Source organism: Schistocerca serialis, chromosome 1, assembly GCF_023864345.2.
Source record: "Schistocerca serialis cubense isolate TAMUIC-IGC-003099 chromosome 1, iqSchSeri2.2, whole genome shotgun sequence".
Lineage (NCBI taxonomy): Eukaryota > Metazoa > Arthropoda > Insecta > Orthoptera > Acrididae > Schistocerca > Schistocerca serialis.
The window spans coordinates 285,958,569-285,979,489 of NC_064638.1; the positions used below are offsets into that span (position 1 = coordinate 285,958,569).

Below are 20,921 nucleotides of genomic sequence, written 5' to 3' on the forward strand. Positions count from 1 at the left end.
GTGAATGTCGTTCATACCATGAACAAATAGCAAAGGGTAAACAGCACTGATACCATGGTTCTGCTGAACTCAAGATATTTGGGCCAATGAAAATATGCTACACCACAATACTCAATGAAATGTTGCGCAGTTCTGGGTACTTCTGAGAAATACCAAGCAAAGCTGAGATAGGTGGGGTCTTGGCCCACACGTCTGCACACTCTGCACGAGTGAAGTGTGGTATGCCATGGCCTGCCTTGCAGTGTACTCGTCAGTGTGTTCATTTCCTATTACTGTTGCTGGTCAGTATGAATACAACAGGAAGAAACACGTGTATGTGTTATATCAATATTACTGAATTAGCTAAATGTTAGGTTACTAAATATTTTTCAACAAAAGATGAGATGGAACTGACAGATAATGAGCTGTGTCTAGTAGAGCCCACTATGCGGCCATGGTGTACCTGCTTTCAGCCGCAAAGGCAGGATGAGGTCCTCCTTACTCATCTTCACATAGGCCACAGTCATCTGATGCATGGCTCTTGCTCCAGTGCAACGACCCTCCAACATGTTGTGCTAATGGCATACAGATCACTGTGCTCCACATTTTACTGGACTGTGTTTTATTTTTGGACCAGAGAGCAGTGGCAGATAAGTAACATTCATATGAATGTGGTGAGACTTTTATGGTTTTGTGATTTGTCCAACATGTTGCCAAAAATTTCAGGGCGGTGTTCTTTAGCTCCTCTGTCATTTTCCTTCTGTTTTCTTTCCATGTGTAGTACCTTTCACTATTTCTCCTTTGCGTTATGGCATGTGATATGGAGAGACTGTGTGGATCAGTGTGAGTGAGATAGGAGTGATTGAGTGAGCCAATGTTTTGAGGCCTTTTAACCATATTTATTTCTTCTAACATTTGTGAGGACAATGATAACATCACTGTTGAACACCCCTACACCTCAAAAACAACAACAAACAAACAAACAAACAGAAAGACGATGTTTCCTTTATGCAATTTAATTGCCATAACAGCAAATTCTTACCATGTTAAGATAAATCCTGCTTCAATCCATCTTACTATTTTATCTGCTGGCATATTAGATGAAACAACCTGACACTTTGCATTGTTGAGGGGCATGGGCCACTAAACTCCAAGCATGGTTGTTTTGGTCCCCTTAGAACAACGTTTAATCTCGTTTTCTACAAAGTGAGAGTGATCAGAACTGCAACCACTTCATAAGGGAGGCTTTGGAGCCTGGTGCTCTGTCTCTCCTTCAGGCAATTGCAAATTCCTTATTTCAGTATGTCAATGCCCAGCAGTAAGTAATGGGAAATACTCACTATTGAGCCCCTTGTCTCCATGATGCCTCAGGTGTCATCCATTGAACATGTCTGGGGTGACATTGGTCAACAACTTGTTCACCATAGTCCTCCAGCATCTCTTGATGTTGATGCATCATGAAGTTGCATACTGACTGCATGAAGTGAGATTTTTCAGGAACACATGCAAGCCCTCACATTGAGCCTCTGGTTGTAGTATGTGTAGCTTTGCAGAGCTTTGCACCACACTGAATTCTTGAAGTCTGGTTTCGTGTGTTGCTCTGTAAACTTAATTGTGTGAATTATGTTATGTAAGTAATCCAGTTACAGCTCTCCTCTTGGTGGTGCAATGCTCACAAGCAGATTATGTCGACATATATCCAGACAAGAAATGTCCTTTTATTTTATTCCATTAGGAGTGTGAAATTTGTGTGGTAGTAACTCTTTTTTGTAACATCATGAAAAACTAAAGTTTTCCCACTAGTTTTTCATATGACCCCAAACCAATTTTTCCCACTGTTTAGTGGAAGTACAGATGAAGTGCCGAGTCCATAACAGCATATCAGCAGTAATAAGTTATGACAACTAATTATGAATTATTCATGAAATTTGTTTTTACACATGTAAATAAATTTATTATTTCCATTTTTAGCATCCAGCTCTGCTATTTGCTGGAGAAGCAACCCATGAGTGTTACTTCTCTACTACACATGGTGCTTTTGAAACAGGAAAATGTCAAGCAGAATTTCTACTGGAATACCATAGTAAATCAAAGCTGTGATGCCTTAAATCAGAAAGTGCAATATTTAAGGTAACTTATATATCGCATAACTTGTTGCTGCACCATTAGCAAATCTACTTACTGATACAGAAGACTGCATGTACTACTTAGAAGAATGATAGTATCAATCACTTCTTAAAAGAAGTGACACATGGAGAATATGTTATACAGAAAAGAAACGCTAACTGCACCTTTACAAACATGTTAGCTTTACTCATACAATGAAGGGAATTCTCCAGTGCTGTAAATGACATTTGAGAGGAGTATTGGCATATTCTAAAAATATATATGTTAGTTACGTATTATTCCCTGACATGTCAGTGCTGGGATTTTTTTTCCCCCCAGTTATAGTGCAGAGACCTGTGGAAGCTATTTTCTACTACATGATCAAATAAAAAAGTTCTGACAATGTTTCATAGTTTTCGTTGTAGGTTGCGATCAGAAAAGAAAGTACAAGAACATTTATTTACAAGTTTATATCCGTGTTCTTCCAAAATAAAGTGTGAAAAGACAAAATAACTGAGATTAAAATTTGTGAAATGTAACACAACTGGTTGAAAGTGAATTCTTCCATTTTTTAATTCACTCTGCAATGGAGAACCAAATTTTTGATTCTGAAAATCACAGTTTTTGATAGCTCTATCATTCTGAATGGTAACTATATAAATCAACTTTGTTGAGTAATATCTTAAAGTAATTTCATAGGTTGCCACCTCTATAGACATATTACATTTTAAAATTATTTTGAAGCTACAGCTTCAGCTACATAAAGGCAAGTGGTTGTTTAAGGCTACCAACTACCATAGGAATTGTGTATGTTTCAGTGACCACAACAGTGCTGGTGGGGTCTGGCTGATCAATAATTACTATCAAGTAAAACTGTCATTTCTTACATTTTGAACATTTATCTATGCATTAAAATAAGTTCTTACTCTTGGTAAACAGAATAATCTGATCCCCAAGACAATCTTTTCACAGGACAGAAATAAATGTAGGCATTATGGTGCCATATTTTGTACACATTCCATATGGTTACTTCCATTAAATTTACAAGCAAGACTTTTTTTGTAAAATTTTCTACGTAAAAGACATTTGAATTATCACTGCAGCAACAACATTATTGTTTTTAATCATTGTACAATTTTTTAGAAATGTTACATGGATAGTGCCATTGTATATTTTCACTGTGAATGTATTTTATTGTATGGGATTGTTTCATTCCATAGTGATTATTGTTGTTAAATGTTACTTTATGTTTCCTTCAAAGTGCTCTTCTAGCAATTCCATATAGGATTGTTCCGTATTGTACTTTCCGCTAAAAACCGATGTATGTTGAATGGAATTCAGGAATGCTAAACAAAAAAATATGAAAAGTTAATATTTTATGAAGGCTTGGCTCTGTCTTCCATAAACTAGACTAGTTCATCTTTAAGTGCCATTGTTTTGTACAGAACTGATAGACAGATTAGGTTTTTGTGATTTCAGAAGTTTGTGCCATACTATATTTCCAGTATTTTTATACACAGAGTTTGTTGTCATTGTGGTCATGAGTTTATGTATTGAATAAGAATTATTTATTGGTCAATGAGCCTTGTTATTGTTGTTTTACCCAAGTGGTTGTTCTGCTTTTAGTATAGATTGTTTAAAGTAATGTAACTATGTTGTTCATAGGGTTGTTGTGTTATTGACAGTGTAGTCACTGTTCTGGATTGAGCAAAACAAGAAGCTTTTGTGATAAGAGTAACTGCCACACACATGCAATTACTGGAGTGTTATAGAACTATTGCATGTATCATTTATCAGGGTGGTTAGTTTGTTCATACCAAAGATGAAATTTTGTACTGAAAGACTACAACTTTAATTATTGTTCCTTCATAAATTTTTATATTATGACTTAGAAAATAGTCTCTGTGTAACATTAAACATAACTGATCAGTTTATTTAAGCTTTTGCAGTCATCAAAGAAAGTCTCATTTGATATATAGTTTTGAGATTTTCAAGCAGACATGCATACTTCAGATTGTGTAACATTTTGTGGGTATCAGTAACCAACTTTTTATCAAAGTTGAACTACCATAACCATTGGCTTTCACAGCATCTGTATATTAACAGAATCAAACAGTTAACATACAAACACTCTCTAGATTTTGTGAATTGTGGGCACACTTTTCAGTGAGTTGTTAGGACATCTAAAATACATATATCAACTTTAAAATCCGTAAAATTATCCCATGGATAAGTTTGTTGTGGAAACTGCATACCATCACAAAACTAGATATCTCACATGTCAGACTGTTTTACTTCTGATGCGAACAAGAACAATGTAATACATTATTTTCTAATAAGTTTTTTGTCTTTATGCTGTTATATGTGGAAAGATGTCATGTCACATATTCTAATTATATTAATACAAAATTAATTACATGCATAAAATGAGTTATTAAGCATAGTAGATATTTACAAGTTTCTCATATTTAATAACGGTAGTATTACAGGGATATGGCTACATTTGTTTCACTGACAATATAGAAAAGACATGTGGCAAAGTTCATTTACTTTGCTGCTGAATTTTCATTGTAGACAACAAGTTAACTTGTATATTAAAATACATGCTTCATATAACACATCTGTCAATTCAGATTTATCTTTTATCTTCCAGAATCTACATTTGTTATTACTTTCCTGGTATGAATAATTGTGAGAGATATTGTCAGTTTGTTACACAGTTCCTTGTCTTCATTTCCTTTTCTGATGCTTCTATGTAATCTATGTAAATAAAGACATAAGCTGTTCATGTTCAATCCTACCATTTTTTTTGTTCTATGCTTACCTATTCAATGTGTTTCAAATTTCCTTATTGGCATTAGAAGTATCAATAAAAGGAAATTAGAGAATACATAAAAGAAGTAATCTTTACGATGCTTTAGCAAAATATTTGAGATGTGTAGTTAACATTCGCATATGAAGACAGCATATTTGTAGTAGTGGAGATAAGTGAATCTGGAGTCATCATCAATAGACAATCTTTACATAGCAGTAATTTTCAAAAGATTTCAAAATGAAGACCTTAATTTACCATAATAAAGACCATTACCAGGTGTAAAGTGTAAAGTTCCTTTCTGCTCAGTGACAGATGAGGTGTTCCTTCTTTTGCACAAATGTAATGAAATCATTCTCATGCAATTTATTTACAAATGAGTCAAGAATATTTAATACCAGGTTTTTAAGGGGATGAAAATCAGCCTAATGTGCATTTGTCATGTTAACATAAAATAAATTAGGAGCTACTAAAACACAATTGTGTTGCAAACATTTGAAAGCTGATGTTATCAGCATTTCCAGGCCACACAACATTATTCTGTTTTGTGATGGGACATTCTCAAGACTTGAATGTGGCAATTCCATAATAGGAAATGAAACAAACAATTAATTACAACTGTGACAACCATCACCAAGATTTATTAAAGATGGTCTTTCCACATACTTCCTGAAATGCTTCCTCATTTCATTTCACAATAGTTACTGTCTTCACTGAACACTCATGTGTATAGAGTTTTATTTGCAACATTTTCGCAGATAGTGGTGCAGGTTGCAATGAATTTTAGCTCCTCAGAACTGAAATGTTCATTTTGTATACATTTTGACCTGACTGAAGTTAATTTTCATACATAAATTATATATTCCACATATAATTTCATTTTTCATATCGAGCCATTTAACAACATCGATCTTGAACCATAGATTTTAGTAATCACAATTGTTATCTTAAATGAGTCAAAAACCACTTTATTATGCTTTAGTTTTCATGTAAACAAAATTCTGGTTTTCATTTTCAATTTTTCTACTTTTATTATTGATAATTCAATAGACAATTATACAAAGACAGGTAGCTGATACTTTTTGTACTGTCAAAATTTGCAACTTGCATTATTGTTAGGTGCATAAATCTTTATATAAATATTTTTTCCCCAGATAACATTACCTGAATTATATCTGAAAAGCAATTTCTATTAAGACAGTCATAATAAAAAATTGTTGAACTACATCTTGTTCTAGAAGGATGTGGAAACTGTATACATAACAACTACAGAAATTTTAGGCGACAAATGCACTATAATTGTTTCAGTTGTTGTTGAGATTGGTCATTGTAACTATCAAGTTCTTTGTGTTGTGTTTAAATGTTGTACAATGCATTTACTAACAAGTGATGTCATAGAAAGTGTCAAGAATTTATGAAGCAATACTGATGATGTCAAAAACCAACAATATTCCAGCAACTTTTACTAAAACAAAAATCTTGGACCTTTTAACTAGAAAGCATAACAGGAAACGATGCCATAGACAATGAGGTAGCCATAGCAATGTAAGTAACACTGAAGAATCTCAACATTGATGCACTAATATAATGTGTCTGCCCTTTTGAAATTGTATAAATGTTGACAAATAGTTACTTCACCTTGATATCAAGGTATATGTAACATTGTAAGGTGCTTCACTTACAATAAGCATTGAAGTAAAATGTTTCTGGTAAGAACTGATTTTATCGAATAAAACACTTTCATGCTTTAGCTATGTCTGAAACTTTGAACTCTCTCAAGTGATAACAATAATTGTTTTCAATAAATTATCTGACAAACTATGCAGCACCACATTTAGTCCAAGAATGAAAACATTAGTGTCCCACTTGGATGTCTCTGCCACAGGTTGCTATAAAGCATCTTTTTTGGCTGCAAACAGATGTGTTATGGATGACAAAGGGACGCGTCAGTGCCATGCCACCTCTTTGCACATAATTCCATTTGTTAAAACAGGGATGACTCTAAACTGATACATCCCCACCATAACTCCGCCTCATGCCAGCCACTTCTTTGTGCCTTGGGACGTGGACCAAAGCGTGTTAACACACCACCATTTGACAGTGACATTGTCAGCAATTCCATCAGTGTCTAGTGCGAATTCATTGTTATTATTATTATTATTGTTATTATTATTACTATCCACTTCAAGCTTACACAAGCTGTGCTTAGTACATGAGGTCTTACAAAATAACAGTAACTGAAAAATCATTGTATTAAAATTATGTTTTATGAATGTTATTGTTGTATCTCAGACTTGCAATTCCTGTCTCTAACATTATTATTTGAGAACCTCCATCTGACCACTCAACTGCGACTAGCAGCCAGGGTCCACAGTCATCATCCAAACTTGGCAGGTGAGTGCCTCCAGATCCGCACTGCCATCCCATGACTTGGAGGAAAATCAGACTCACAATATAACAGAATTAATATCACTAATAACTTATCATGGGTTTGGGGAAGAACACATGTTGACTCAGCTCTTTTCTTTGATATAAGAAAGACACTAAGGGTTTGTACCTTTACAAGATCCTGACATTAACAGTATTTGGATGTAGACAATTCATAGTGGTCTGTGTAAAGTTATGTATGTAATTTGTTTAAAGGATTGAATCAAAACAGAGTGGAGCAGTGTAGGAGGAGTAGAGGCTCTATTTTTTTTCGTTTCAATACAGCTGTTTTTCATCTAACTGACAGGTATTAAATAATACCAAAGAAATTACCACAATTATCAGTTTGAGTAAATAAGCAGTAGTCATAATTTGTCATTCATTTACTTTACAGCAGTAGCCAGCAGTGGCTGCTTGTGCCTGTTAATGTGTAACTTGATCCACATCTCTGACAGTTTGAGATTGCCTGTGGATTAATGGAAACATGTCATGTTGTTGGATGAATTACATTTCTTGTTACTCTAGGTTGATGTTTGTATCCTGATACAGCATTATCCAGGCAAATGGCTACTTCAAACATACACATGTCACAGATACAGGCCAGTGGAGACAGTATTATTTTATGCTGTGGAAGAGATTAACCTTGCATGGGGCTTGTGATAATAATCAAACACACCATGACACCTGCGAATTCCTCCATGCTGTGCATCTTCCTCAGTGTTGAAGACATCTTCCCTAGGATAACTGTCTATGTTATAAGGCCCAAATCTTGTTCAAGTGGTTTGAGGAGCATGATGGTGAACTCATATTGATGTCTTGACCACCAAAATTCATCTGATATAAACCTGATGGAACATGTCTGGCATGCTATCAAGTGTCAGCTCAAGATGCACGAATCACTGGCCTATAATTTACAGGAACTGGATGATGTGATTAGGTCTGAAGCCACATACCTAAGGAAACCAAGACATGCTAAATCCTTGCCACACAGAACTACTGCTATATTGCATTCCAGAACTGAACCAACATGCTACCAAGCAGGTAGCTTACCAATGGATGAAAAGATTTTGTTTTGCTCTGTGTACATGGTTAACTTATCTCATAACTTAAAAGCTAGTATTTAATAGTGAATAAATGTTGTCAAGTACTTGGGAAAGGAAGTGTCACACTAATTTTAGTTAAGGGCTAATCAGCCTTCTTTATTGTTGTTTCCTCTATGGTCCATCAAGTAGTTTGTCAAATGATCCTTTCTGAGTGCACTGTTCCTAAATCATCATATGCAGCTGCTATGCCTATACTTTCAGATTTCAAGGTGTTGATTCTTTCTAGTACTTTACACTGAATAAAAGATCTATAGAATTCAGTTATTCTTTTAAGGGCTATTGCTACACTTTGTTAATTATAAGAATAATGTCAATGAATATCTGTTTAAGCACATAGATGGCACTGTATCTTTCAGCCTGACACATTAAGTTTAGAGTCGTGTTGCTATGATGGAAGTACTTGTGGAATAATTTTTTAAATCCTACCACTGTACTGAAGACAAAAACATTTGCAAGTGTTGCCATTTGCTTTGAAACACAAAACTATTTCTTGATTAACATCTACACTGCTTTTAAGAACTAAATTTAAATTGTGACTTGATTCTTGGTTGCATGCTATAGTGTATGGTCCTCATAATGGACAGCTTGTTGTAGCTTTGGCTGAAACGTATTCACATTTCCTACAGATTTAGTTATTGTCAGTCAGGGTAATTGTGTACAATTTTTTCCATTGTTTGAAAATATTGTACACAAAATAAATCACACATCACAACAAACACTGTTACACTTTACATCTACAGCTACTGAGTGCTTGAGAAAGTGAAATACTAATTATGTCCTATTAGAGTGAAATTTCAGTTTCAGTACCGGTATGAAGACCACTGTCATTCAAGTTATGTTTAGCCCATAAAAAAGTATTTTTCCTATATCGAATGCTCTGGAATGCTTTAGATTGTACCAAAAGGAAATCAGGTGTTAATAAGGAGTAAAAACAGACTGTATTAATTGCATTGTAGGTTTACTGTAAAATATTGAGACATTTGCAAGGACTTGATATTGTTCAATTTAAATCATTATTTGCAGAAAATCTCATCACAACCACTGCAATTCAATAATAACAGCAAGCTAAGAGCTTGTAGGAACATGAAAGACAGTTGAACTACAAACTAGAAATCACAGAGGTAATTTTCAGAGGTGTAACACCAGCGAAATGAACAAAAGTACTGGCAGTAAGTGATGCAAAGATACCCTGAATGGTCAATAGTTATCCTGATTGACTGTAACTGATGTTCAGGTCCTGATGCAGATTAATCTTGGACCTGAGTGAAAGAGGTAAACAATTTTCGTATCTTTACTTCTGAAGAATTTCTGGAACCATCTTTGATTGAATGAGCATAGCTGAAGACTTCACTTGACTAATCTGTTTTACTAATTTTTCCACTTGTCATTTCCGTTTTAGTTTTTCCTTTCTTTTCTTTATTTGTTTTGTCCTCAGGACATTGCCCCAGGTTTCCCAGCCTAGTAATATCCTCCTATTGTGGCTGGAGAGTATCCTTAACTGTGCGGTGATTATTCTCTGAAGGTCAAGGTCATCTTAAGAGTAAACAACAAACTGTAATGTGATGCAATTCTCATCAGTAGAAGAGTTCCCACAACAGTCCACACCATTGTTTGGCAACAATTTGAGACTTCCTTTAAATAACCTTGGTTTGACGAGACGAATGGTGACTAACATGTATATCCCTGTCAAGTCAAGTCCACTGCTCTTAAATGGGTGCCTGTTAGACTGTGCATCAAATATATGAAAGAATAAGTGCCTCTTCTAGAAACAATTTTCATAAGTCTCTTGAGCAAAGTACTGTGTCATGTGACTGGAAAATGTGCAATTTTTTTTGTTAATTATTAATTTATTAGCACATAGACAGTTTCTCTCTCCCATGGATCATGGACCTTGCCATTGGTGGAGTGGTTTGCGTACTTCAGATAGCCATACTGTGGGTGCAACCACCAGACAAATGTGTGGTTCCTTAAGAAGAACAGCAGCCTTTTCAATAATTGCAAGGGCAACAATCTGGGTGACTGACTGATCTGGCCTTGTAACACCAACCAAAACTGCCTTACTGTGCTGGTACCGCCAATGGATGAAAGCAAGGGGAAACTACAGCTATAAATTTTCCCTGGGGTATGCATCTCTATGTATGACTTAATGATGATGGCATGTTCTTGGGTAAAATATCCTGGAGGTAACTAGTCCCCCATTTGGATCTCAGGAGGAACAAAACTGGTATTCTGTGGATCAGGGCATGGAGTGTTAGATCCCTTAATCAGGCAGGTACACTAGAACATTTAAAAAGGGAAATGGGTAGGTTGAAGATAGATATGGTGGAAATTAGTAAAATTTGATGGCAGGAAGAACAGGACTTCTGGTCAGGTGAATACAGGGTTATAAATATAAAATCAAATAGGGTAATACAGGAGTAGATTTAATAATGAATAAGAAATAGGAACACAGGTAAGCTACTATGAACAGCAAAGCAAATGCATTGTCATATCCAAGATGGACACTGAGCCCACACCCACCACAGTTGTACAAGTTTGTAAGTCAACTACCTCCACAGACGGAAAGATTGAAGTAATGTATGATGAAATAAATGATTCAGACACTTAAGGGAGACCAAAATTTAATTGTGATGAGGAAATGGAATTTCATTTTAGAAACAGGAAGAGAAGGAATAATAGAAGGTTATTATGGATTGGGGGAAAGAAATGAGAGAGAAAGCTGCCTGGCAGAATTTTGCAGGGATCATGATTTAATCATCCCTAACACTTGGTTTAAGAATCATGAAAGACTATTTTATACGTGGAAGAAACCTGCAGACACTGGAAAGTTTTAGATTGATGACAGAGATTACGGAACCACATATTAAATTGTAAGGCATTTCCAGGGGCAGATATGGACTATGACCACAATTTATTGGTTATAAACCATAGATTACAACTGAATAAAGTGCAAAAAGGTAGGAATTAAGGAGATGGGATCTGAATACATTGAAAGAATGAGAGGTTGTTGGGAGTTTCAGAGGGAGCATTAGGTGATGATTGACTAGAATATGAGCGAGGAATACAGTAGCATACAAATGGTTAGCTTTCAGAGATGAAATAGTTAAGGCAGCTGAGGATCAAACAGGTGAAAAGGCAAGGCCTAGTAGAAATCCTTGGACATCACAGGAGATATTTTACTGATGAAAGAAGAAAATATAAAAATGCAGCAAATTAAGCAGGCAAAAGGGAATATAAATGTCTAAAAAATGAGATTGACAGGACATGCAAAATGGCTAAGCAGGAGTGGCTAGGGGACACATGTAAAGATTTAGAAGCACATTTCACTAGGTGAAAGACAGATTCTGTCTACTGGAAAAGTAAAGAGGCCTTTGGAGGAAAGAGAATCAGTTATATGAATATCAAGAACTCAGATGGATAACTAGAACTAACCAAACAAAGTGGAAAGATGGCTGGTGTGTATATAGAGTCTATACAAGGGAGATGAACTTTAAGGTAATGTTATAGAAAGGGAACAGGAAGTAAATGAAGATGAAAAAGGAAATATTATACACCAAGAAGCATTTGACACAGCACTGAAAGAGCCAAGTCGAAGCAAGGCCTCTGTAGTAGGCAACATTCTGTCAGAACTACTGATAGCCCTGGGAGAGCCAGCCATGACCAAAATATTCCATCTAGAGTGCAAGATGTACAAGACAGGTGAAATATGCCTGGACTTCAAAAAGAATGTAATGATTCAAATTCCAAAGAAAGCAGGTGCTGACAGGTGTGAATATTTCCGAACTATCAGTTTAATAAGTCATGGTTGTGAAATAATAATATGAATTCATTACAGAAGAATGGAAAATCTAATAGAAACGACATCAGGGAAGATCAGTTTGGATTTGAGAAATGCAGAAATATGTGAGGTAATACTGACCCTACAACTTTTCTCAAAAGACCGGTTAATGAAAGGCAAACCTATGTTTATAGCATCTGAATACTTAAGAGAAGGCTTTTGACAATGTTGAGTGGAATACTCTCTTTGGAACTCTGAAGATAATAGGGGTAAAATACAGGGATGGAAAGGCTATTTACAAGTTGTACAGAAATAAGACTGCAGTTATAAAGTGTCGAGTGGCATGGAAGGGAAGCAGGGGTAAGAAGGGAGTGAGACTGGGTTTGTAGCTTATCCCTGATGTTATCTGAGAGCAAGCAGTGAAGGAAACCAAAGAAAGAGTTGGAGTAAGAATTAAAGTTCAGGGGGAAGAAACAAAAACTTTGAGGTTTGATGACATTGTAATTCTTAGAGAGACGGGAAACGACTAGGATGAGCCACCGAACAAAATGGACAGAGCCTTAAATCAGGGTTATTAGATGAACATCAACAAAAGCAAAACAAGGATAATGGAATGTAGTCAAATTAAATCAGTGGATGCTAAGGAAATTATAGTAGGAAATGAGACATTAAAGGTAGTAGATGAGTTTTGCTATTTGGGAAGGAGAGAGAATATAAAATGTATACTGGCTATGGCAAGAAAAGTGTTTCTGAAGAAGAGAAATTTGTTAACATTGAACATAGATTTAAGTATTAGAAAGTCTTTTCTGAAGATATTTGTCTTGAGAGTAGCCATGTATGAAAGTGAAACATGGTTGATACACAGGTTAGACAAGAAGAAAACTGAAACTTTTGAAATCTGTTACTACAGAAGAATGCTGCAGATCATAGAATTAATCAGAAGGTACTGTACAGAACGGGGGAGACAAGAAATTTGTGGCACAATTTGATTAAAAGATGGATCTGTTGACAGGGAATATTCTGAGACATCAAGGGATCATCAATTTAATATTGGAGGGAAGTATGGGAGGCAAAAGCTGTAGAGGGAGACCAAAAGATGAAGCAGTAAACAGATACAGAAGGATGTAGATTGCAGTAGTTATTTGGAGATGAAGAGACTTGTACAGGATAGAGTAGCATGGAGAGCTGCAGCAAACCAGTCTTCGGACTGAAGACCTCAACAACAGACAGTTTCCAAGCTGCAGAAGGCATCATATACAATTACATTACACAGAGAACCCAATTAGGTGTTCAACAATGCAGTGTGTGGAACATGAAGTTCAGTCGAGGGGTGGTTCTGTTATGTTTTGGGTGTGTTTTTCATAGCATGACATTGAGCCAGATATTTTACTTCAACATTCTCAGGGACTAAATGCTGTCTCTTGCACTAAATCTTCGTGATAAGTATATTTTGGACACTTCCATCTTCCAAGATGCCAATAACCCTCTTCACAGAGCTGCCTACACACATTCGTGCTTTGAGGAACAAACTGGTACCATATCGAATCTCAACTGACTCACTAAATAGTGATCTTAATCTCATGGCTTAAAAAATGTCTGAGACTATTTTTAACAGTGGATGAAACATAACAATCAACATCACCACATTTTGATAGCTCTATGGAATCTAATCATCAATGAAAGGCTTCAGCTGGATGTGCCCAACTTGAATAAACTTGTGGAGTCTCTTGGTTACAGAGTATTAACTTGGTGGCTCATAGGGGTGACCATTTATTTGTCCAGCCTGCTTAATCTCACTTTTCTGGACATTCGTAAAACCTACCAAAAATGAGCCTCGTTCTTTCAAAACAGGTGGAGATGCATAAAAAATAATATATGGAGGTCTATACGCAGGGGGACCTGGTTTGAAAAATTGAGGCTCAATTTAGAAGTAATAGTCATGTTAAATTACTATTTTTGCTGTCAATATTCTTGTAAATCTGCCATGCACAAAGCAGCAGTTTCATGTGGCACTATAGTTGACTGGTTTTAATTTTGTAGACATGTCTGTGAGGAATTTATAAAGTATAGGGGATCATTTGGGGTGGGGGGGAGGGATAAGGGTTACAGTTGACATAGGTGAGTCACATTTTGGAAAGAGAAAATACGAAAGGGGGAATGAGGTGGTTGGGCTTTGGGTTTTTGGAGTAGTAGTTTCTGGAGGGAACTGTGCCGATGTTGTATTTAGAGTCGTGCCAAATTGTACGAAGGAAGTGTTGACATCTTCAATAGAAGAAAATGTGGAAGAAGGTTCCACAGTCATGTTGGAGGGGTTTGCTTCCTACAAGAGGTTGTGTGAAAGGGGTTATCATCATTTGGTCGTGAATCACAATATTCGGTTTAAAGATTACAAGATGTGGGCACGTACCAATACTATCAACAGGTATTGGGGGGGCTGTAAAATCTGTTGTCGGGCAGGGAAAGAGAAGGATTACAGTGTTGCAAGGCCATTTGGATGAATACTGTTGGAGGAAGAGTATTCCTAAAGATTATTGTGAATTTCTAGCGTTTATGAAAATGGTCAGCAAAATGTACAAGCCTCGTTTTGTTAGTTAGGTATTGGTGGATCTGATTTTTTTCTTGTTTTATGTTGGTTTCTTTTCTGTTACTGTGGTCTGTGGCTTGAATACCTTTTGTGATTCTCTGGTGGGAGGTTTATCTATCATTTTAATATTTTTTGAGTACAATGGTGGGGCAAGAGGTTAGGTGCTGTGTCTTGTGACCACAGGTTTATTTGATTGATGTGTTATATCATTTTTTATATTTTAAAATTTTGCCTCTGGTTGGGGGCGGGTAGTAGAGAAGAATTGATTTTGGTATTGTCTCATTTGTGCCAGGCAGCTTTTGTTGCTTATTAATTTTTTTGATTAGTTATTCTAGTTTTTGATTATTTCGTTATAGTTTGACATCCTAACTTTATTACATTATTATTTCTTGTTCTGTCGTTATTTTGTTCTTATCGTAAAAAAAAAAAAAAATGGTTCAAATGGATCTGAAAACTATGGGACTGAACATCTGAGATCATCAGCCCCTAGACTTAGAACTACTTAAACTTTACTAACCTATGGATATCACACACATCCATGCAAAAGGCAGGGTTCGAACCCGCGACCATAGCAGCAGTGCGGTTCCGGACTGAAGTGCCTAGAACCGCTCGGCCACAGTGGCCGGCCTCTTCTTGGCAGTCTCGATCGTTCACTCCTTTGGAAATTCATATGTGGTAAGTTTCTTTTTATGTGGGCAATTTTATGTTTTCCTTTTCAATGTTTTTGCTATACTTCTCTTTATTTCACCTTCATCCCTGATGTATCAATTCTACTGATTGTTATTTTCGAGCTACTGTAGCTAGTGTGACTTTCGTGTAGTACAGTTATTGGTTCCAAGGTTTTGCCATTTTTGGGGTTTATTTTTTTTTTTTTAGTGTGCAATAACGTTTGTAAAGAATTTCATTTTTGGAAATTCTAGTCGTATTCGATAGTTCACTAACAAGATCGTTTTTTAATCAGGTTTGTCAAATATTATATGAATTCCGCACTTGTAATTGCTCTCTGCCGGCCGCGGTGGCTGAGTGGTTCTAGGCGCTTCAGTCCGGAACTGAACAACTGCTACGGTCGCAGGTTCGAATCCTGCCTCGGGCATGGCTGTGTATGATGTCATTGGGTTAGTTAGGTTTAAGTAGTTCTAAGCTCTAGGGGACTGATGACCTCAGATGTTAAGTCCCATAGTGCTCAGATCCATTTGAACCATTTTTTCTAATTGCTCTCTGTACTAGGCCTACCGGGAAACAGTAATATTGAAATCGATAACTAGAAGTGACCTCCTACATAGGTTAGTTCTAGTTACCGATTCCAAGTATTGGATGGTTCATTAATTAGATCGTTTTTGCATTAGGTGGAAAAATATAATACAATATCTTCACTCGTAATTGCTCTCTGAAGTTATGCCAAAAAGTTAGTAATATTGGAATCAGTATTCGTATATATATATATATATAGGTTCATTAACTGGATTCAGCTGGTGTCTCAAATGTAATAAGATTTTTCCGCTCCTATATAGGTAAGTTCTAGTTACCGATTCCACCTATTCGATAGTTTATTTTTAGATCTTTTCCAGTTCGTGTGTTAAATATACGAGGGTATTTCGGAAAGTAAAGATACACTGTACGCCAGAGGAACAGAAGAGTTTCGGCGAGCAAGTTGGCAACACTGGTGTTAAACTTGAACCGTTAGCTTTCTCCTCGTGGTCGTTCAGCAGTTGAACGTTGCTTCTGGTTGGAGCAGGTCGTGTTTAAAATGTCTGCGCCGATTCAGAATCCCGCCAAATGCGAAGTGCGCTCCGTCATACGTTTTCTTCATGCAAAAGGTCAGCGACCAGCGGATATTCACAAAGAAATTCTGTTTATGGGAACATAATGAATCGACAAAATGTAACGAAATGGTGTCGTCATTTCTCTGAAGGTAGGACCGATGTTCATGACGAGCAAAGAACAAGTCGGCCATCTGTCATCTCTGATGCCCTTCTTCGGAGAACGAAGGAAGCAATTCGCGTGAATAGACGTTTCACATTGAAATAATTGCTTCAGATCATACCGGACGTGTCAATGACAACTCTTTATGGCGTTGTGACTGTCAAGTTAGGGCACAGGAAACTGTGTGTGCGCTAGGTTTCAAAACTGTTAACAGAAGAACACAAAAAGAAAAGGATGTGCTTTGCACTCGACTTCCTCACACGCTATGCTGAAGCAGGTGATGAGTTCCTTCATCATATTGTGACAGGTGATGAGACGTGGGTTTATCACCATACACCTGAATTCAAGCAACAAGCAATGCAATGGCGCCATTCGAATTCACCAAAAGCCAAGAAATGCAAAACGTCGATTTCAGTGAAGAAAATCATGGCTTCTGTTTTTTGGGACAGACAAGGCATTCTTCTGTTGGAATTTATGCCTGCTGGAACGACAATTAATGCTGCTGCATATTGCCAGACTTTGAAACGTCTTCGAAGGGCAATTCAAAACAAACGCAGGGGAATGCTGACAAGTGGAGTCTGCTTGCTTCATGACAACGCTCGGCCTCACACAGCGCTCGTAACCAAAGCACTACTCAAACAATTCAAATGGGACATATTGGACCATCTGCCAAATAGCCCGGACCTTCGCCCACCGACTTCCATGTCTTCCGTTACCTGAAGTCACATCTTGGTGGAAAATCATTCCACGACAATGAAGAGATCAAAGATGAACAGGCGGTAACCTTCTATGACTGTGGGATACAAAAGCTTGTGAACTGACTTAACAAATATTTGGATAATGGGGGTGATTATGTCGAAAAATAACAAATAATGCAGTTAATAAGATGTAACTGAAGTTTTCTAAATAAATGTTCTATTTAAGGACTGCGAGCCATTGTATCTTTACTTTTCGAAATGCCCTCGTAATATAATTTCTGCACTCGTAAATATTCACTGAGCTTTTGCAGTAAAGTTAGTAATATTGGAATCTGTAACTAGAACTGACCTCATAGGTCAGTTCTAATTATAGAGTCCAATATGTGTTAAATTTTAATGGGTTTTCGTTACTTGAGTTCCTGCATTGTTTAGGATTTACAGTGTTCGTTTCTCCTTATTTTATGTTAGTAATTCATGTTTGTTATCATTCACTTTATTTTTCCGTTGTTCTGCTATAATTTATTTTCTCCCCGCCAAAACCCTAACTTCTCCTGCGCTTCTCCCGTTTTAATGAATAACTAATATTAAAATTAACGTAATTTTATAATAGTATAATTTCACCATGCGCTATATTGTAATACAGTTTAATGGTTCTCTGTGCCCCGCTACTCAAATAAATTATGATGATAATACTAATTAGACACACACTTTTATCCTCCTATTCTTATTTATTTCGGTTATCTTTAACTTGTTTACACGTAATTCGTGCGTAAATAATAATCGCGTTAAATGTGAGTGTAATTTTATTGCATACTATATTCATTTGAAACTTCCTGGCAGATTAAAACTGTGTGCCCGACCGAGACTCGAACTCCGGACCTTTGCCTTTCGTGGGCAAGCGCTCTACCAACTGAGCTACCGAAGCACAACTCACGCCCGGTACCCACAGCTTTACTTCTGCCAGTATCTCGTCTCCTACCTTCTTTCAGGAGTGCTAGTTCTGCAAGGTTCGCAGGAGAACTTCTGTAAAGTTTGGAAGGTAGGAGACGAGATACTGGCAGAAGTAAAGCTGTGGGTACCGGGTGTGAGTCGTGCTTCAGTAGCTCAGTTGGTAGAGCGCTTGCCCACGAAAGGCAAAGGTCCTGAGTTTGAGTCTCGGTCGGGCACACAGTTTTAATCTGCCAGGAAGTTTCATATCAGCACACACTCCGCTGCAAAGTGAAAATCTCATTCTATATTCGTTTGTTTACGAGTATGATCCATTTCTTTCATAGATTACTTCTATGCAGCATCTTTGACTTAGGTATGACGTCATTGGTCAGAGCCGACGAGTGGAATCGGACACTAGAATTTATTCCATGGAACAATGAAATAAAGAAGAGGCACTGCATCAAACTGGAGGTAAAGGAGCTGCAGGGTATAACTTAACTGTCAGAAGGAATAGGTTGACATGATAAATCATGTGGCTTCAAATTATAGTTAATTTGGTAATGGAGAGAAGAGGAAAGGGGTGAGAGACTGTAGATGAAGTAAGCAGATTTATGTGGATGTAGGATGAAATACACTCCTGGAAATTGAAATAAGAACACCGTGAATTCATTGTCCCAGGAAGGGGAAACTTTATTGACACATTCCTGGGGTCAGATACATCACATGATCACACTGACAGAACCACAGGCATATAGACACAGGCAACAGAGCATGCACAATGTCGGCACTAGTACAGTGTATATCCACCTTTCGCAGCAATGCAGGCTGCTATTCTCCCATGGAGACGATCGTAGAGATGCTGGATGTAGTCCTGTGGAACGGCTTGCCATGCCATTTCCACCTGGCGCCTCAGTTGGACCAGCGTTTGTGCTGGACGTGCAGACTGCGTGAGACGACGCTTCATCCAGTCCCAAACATGCTCAATGGGGGACAGATCCGGAGATCTTGCTGGCCAGGGTAGTTGACTTACACCTTCTAGAGCACGTTGGGTGGCACGGGATACATGCGGACGTGCATTGTCCTGTTGGAACAGCAAGTTCCCTTGCCGGTCTAGGAATGGTAGAACGATGGGTTCGATGACGGTTTGGATGTACCGTGCACTATTCAGTGTCCCCTCGACGATCACCAGTGGTGTACGGCCAGTGTAGGAGATCGCTCCCGACACCATGATGCCGGGTGTTGGCCCTGTGTGCCTCGGTCGTATGCAGTCCTGATTGTGGCGCTCACCTGCACGGCGCCAAACACGCATACGACCATCATTGGCATCAAGACAGAAGCGACTCTCATCGCTGAAGACGACACGTCTCCATTCGTCCCTCCATTCACGCCTGTCGTGACACCACTGGAGGCGGGCTGCACGATGTTGGGGCATGAGCGGAAGACGGCCTAACGGTGTGCGGGACCGTAGCCCAGCTTAATGGAGACGGTTGCGAATGGTCCTCGCCGATACCCCAGGAGCAACAGTGTCCCTAATTTGCTGGGACGTGGCGGTGCAGTCCCCTACGGCACTGCGTAGGATCCTACGGTCTTGGCGTGCATCCGTGCATCGCTGCGGTCCGGTCCCGCCGACCACTGGCGACAACATCGATGTACTGTGGAGACCTCACGCCCCACGTGTTGAGCAATTCGGCGGTACGTCCACCCGGCCTCCCGCATGCCCACTATACGCCCTCGCTCAAAGTCCGTCAACTGCACATACGGTTCACGTCCACGCTGTCGCGGCATGCTACCAGTGTTAAAGACTGTGATGGAGCTCCGTATGCCACGGCAAACTGGCTGACACTGACGGCGGCGGTGCACAAATGCTGCGCAGCTAGCGCCATTCGACGGCCAACACCGCGGTTCCTGGTGTGTCCGCTGTGCCGTGCGTGTGATCATTGCTTGTACAGCCCTCTCGCAGTGTCCAGAGCAAGTATGGTGGGTCTGACACACCGGTGTCAATGTGTTCTTTTTTCCATTTCCAGGAGTGTAGTTAAGAGACATGCACAGGACGGACTAGAGCAGTGAGCTGCATTAAACCAGTCTTGACACTGAAGGTCACATTGGGCTTTGGCAGATGCCCTGGCCAAAAAATTAAGCTATCACAACTGCAAAACGATTTGGTAGATACCCTTAACAAAATTAACACGCACTGAAGGGCCAAAGAAAATGGTACACGTGCCTAATATCGTGTAGGACACTCGCCCGCACGCAGAAGTGCTGCAACACGACATGACATGGACTCGACGAATGTCTGAAGTAGTGCTGGAGGGAACTGACATCAGGATCCTGCAGCACTGTCCATAAATCCATAAGAGTACGAGAGGATGGAGATCTCTTCTGAACAGCACGTTGCAAGGCATCCCAGATACACTCAACAATGTTCATGTCTGGGGAGTTTGGTGACCAGCAGAAGTGTTTAAATTCAGCCACTCTGTAGCACTCATGGACGTGTGGGGTGTCGCCTTGTCCTGCTGGAATTGCCCATGTCTGTCGGAATGCACAATGGCCACGAATGGATGCAGATGACCAGATAGGATGC

The 20,921-nt window shown here is 38.4% G+C and overlaps 1 protein-coding gene across 3 annotated transcripts in view; it reads left to right on the forward strand.

The window, feature by feature from the left end:
• The window catches only part of LOC126468312 (uncharacterized), a 136,767-nt gene extending 127,219 nt beyond the window's left edge, over positions 1-9,548 (forward strand). For 2 of the 3 annotated variants that reach the window (XM_050096539.1, XM_050096542.1), the window contains exon 17: positions 1,951-4,827. In XM_050096539.1, coding sequence (XP_049952496.1) covers positions 1,951-2,079 — 129 coding nt within the window. In that variant the 3' untranslated portion in view covers positions 2,080-4,827. Of the gene's footprint in view, positions 1-1,950; positions 4,828-9,450 lie in introns of those variants that run through there. The other variant, XM_050096541.1, reaches the window with a different exon arrangement.
• The last annotated feature ends 11,373 nt before the right edge of the window (positions 9,549-20,921 follow it).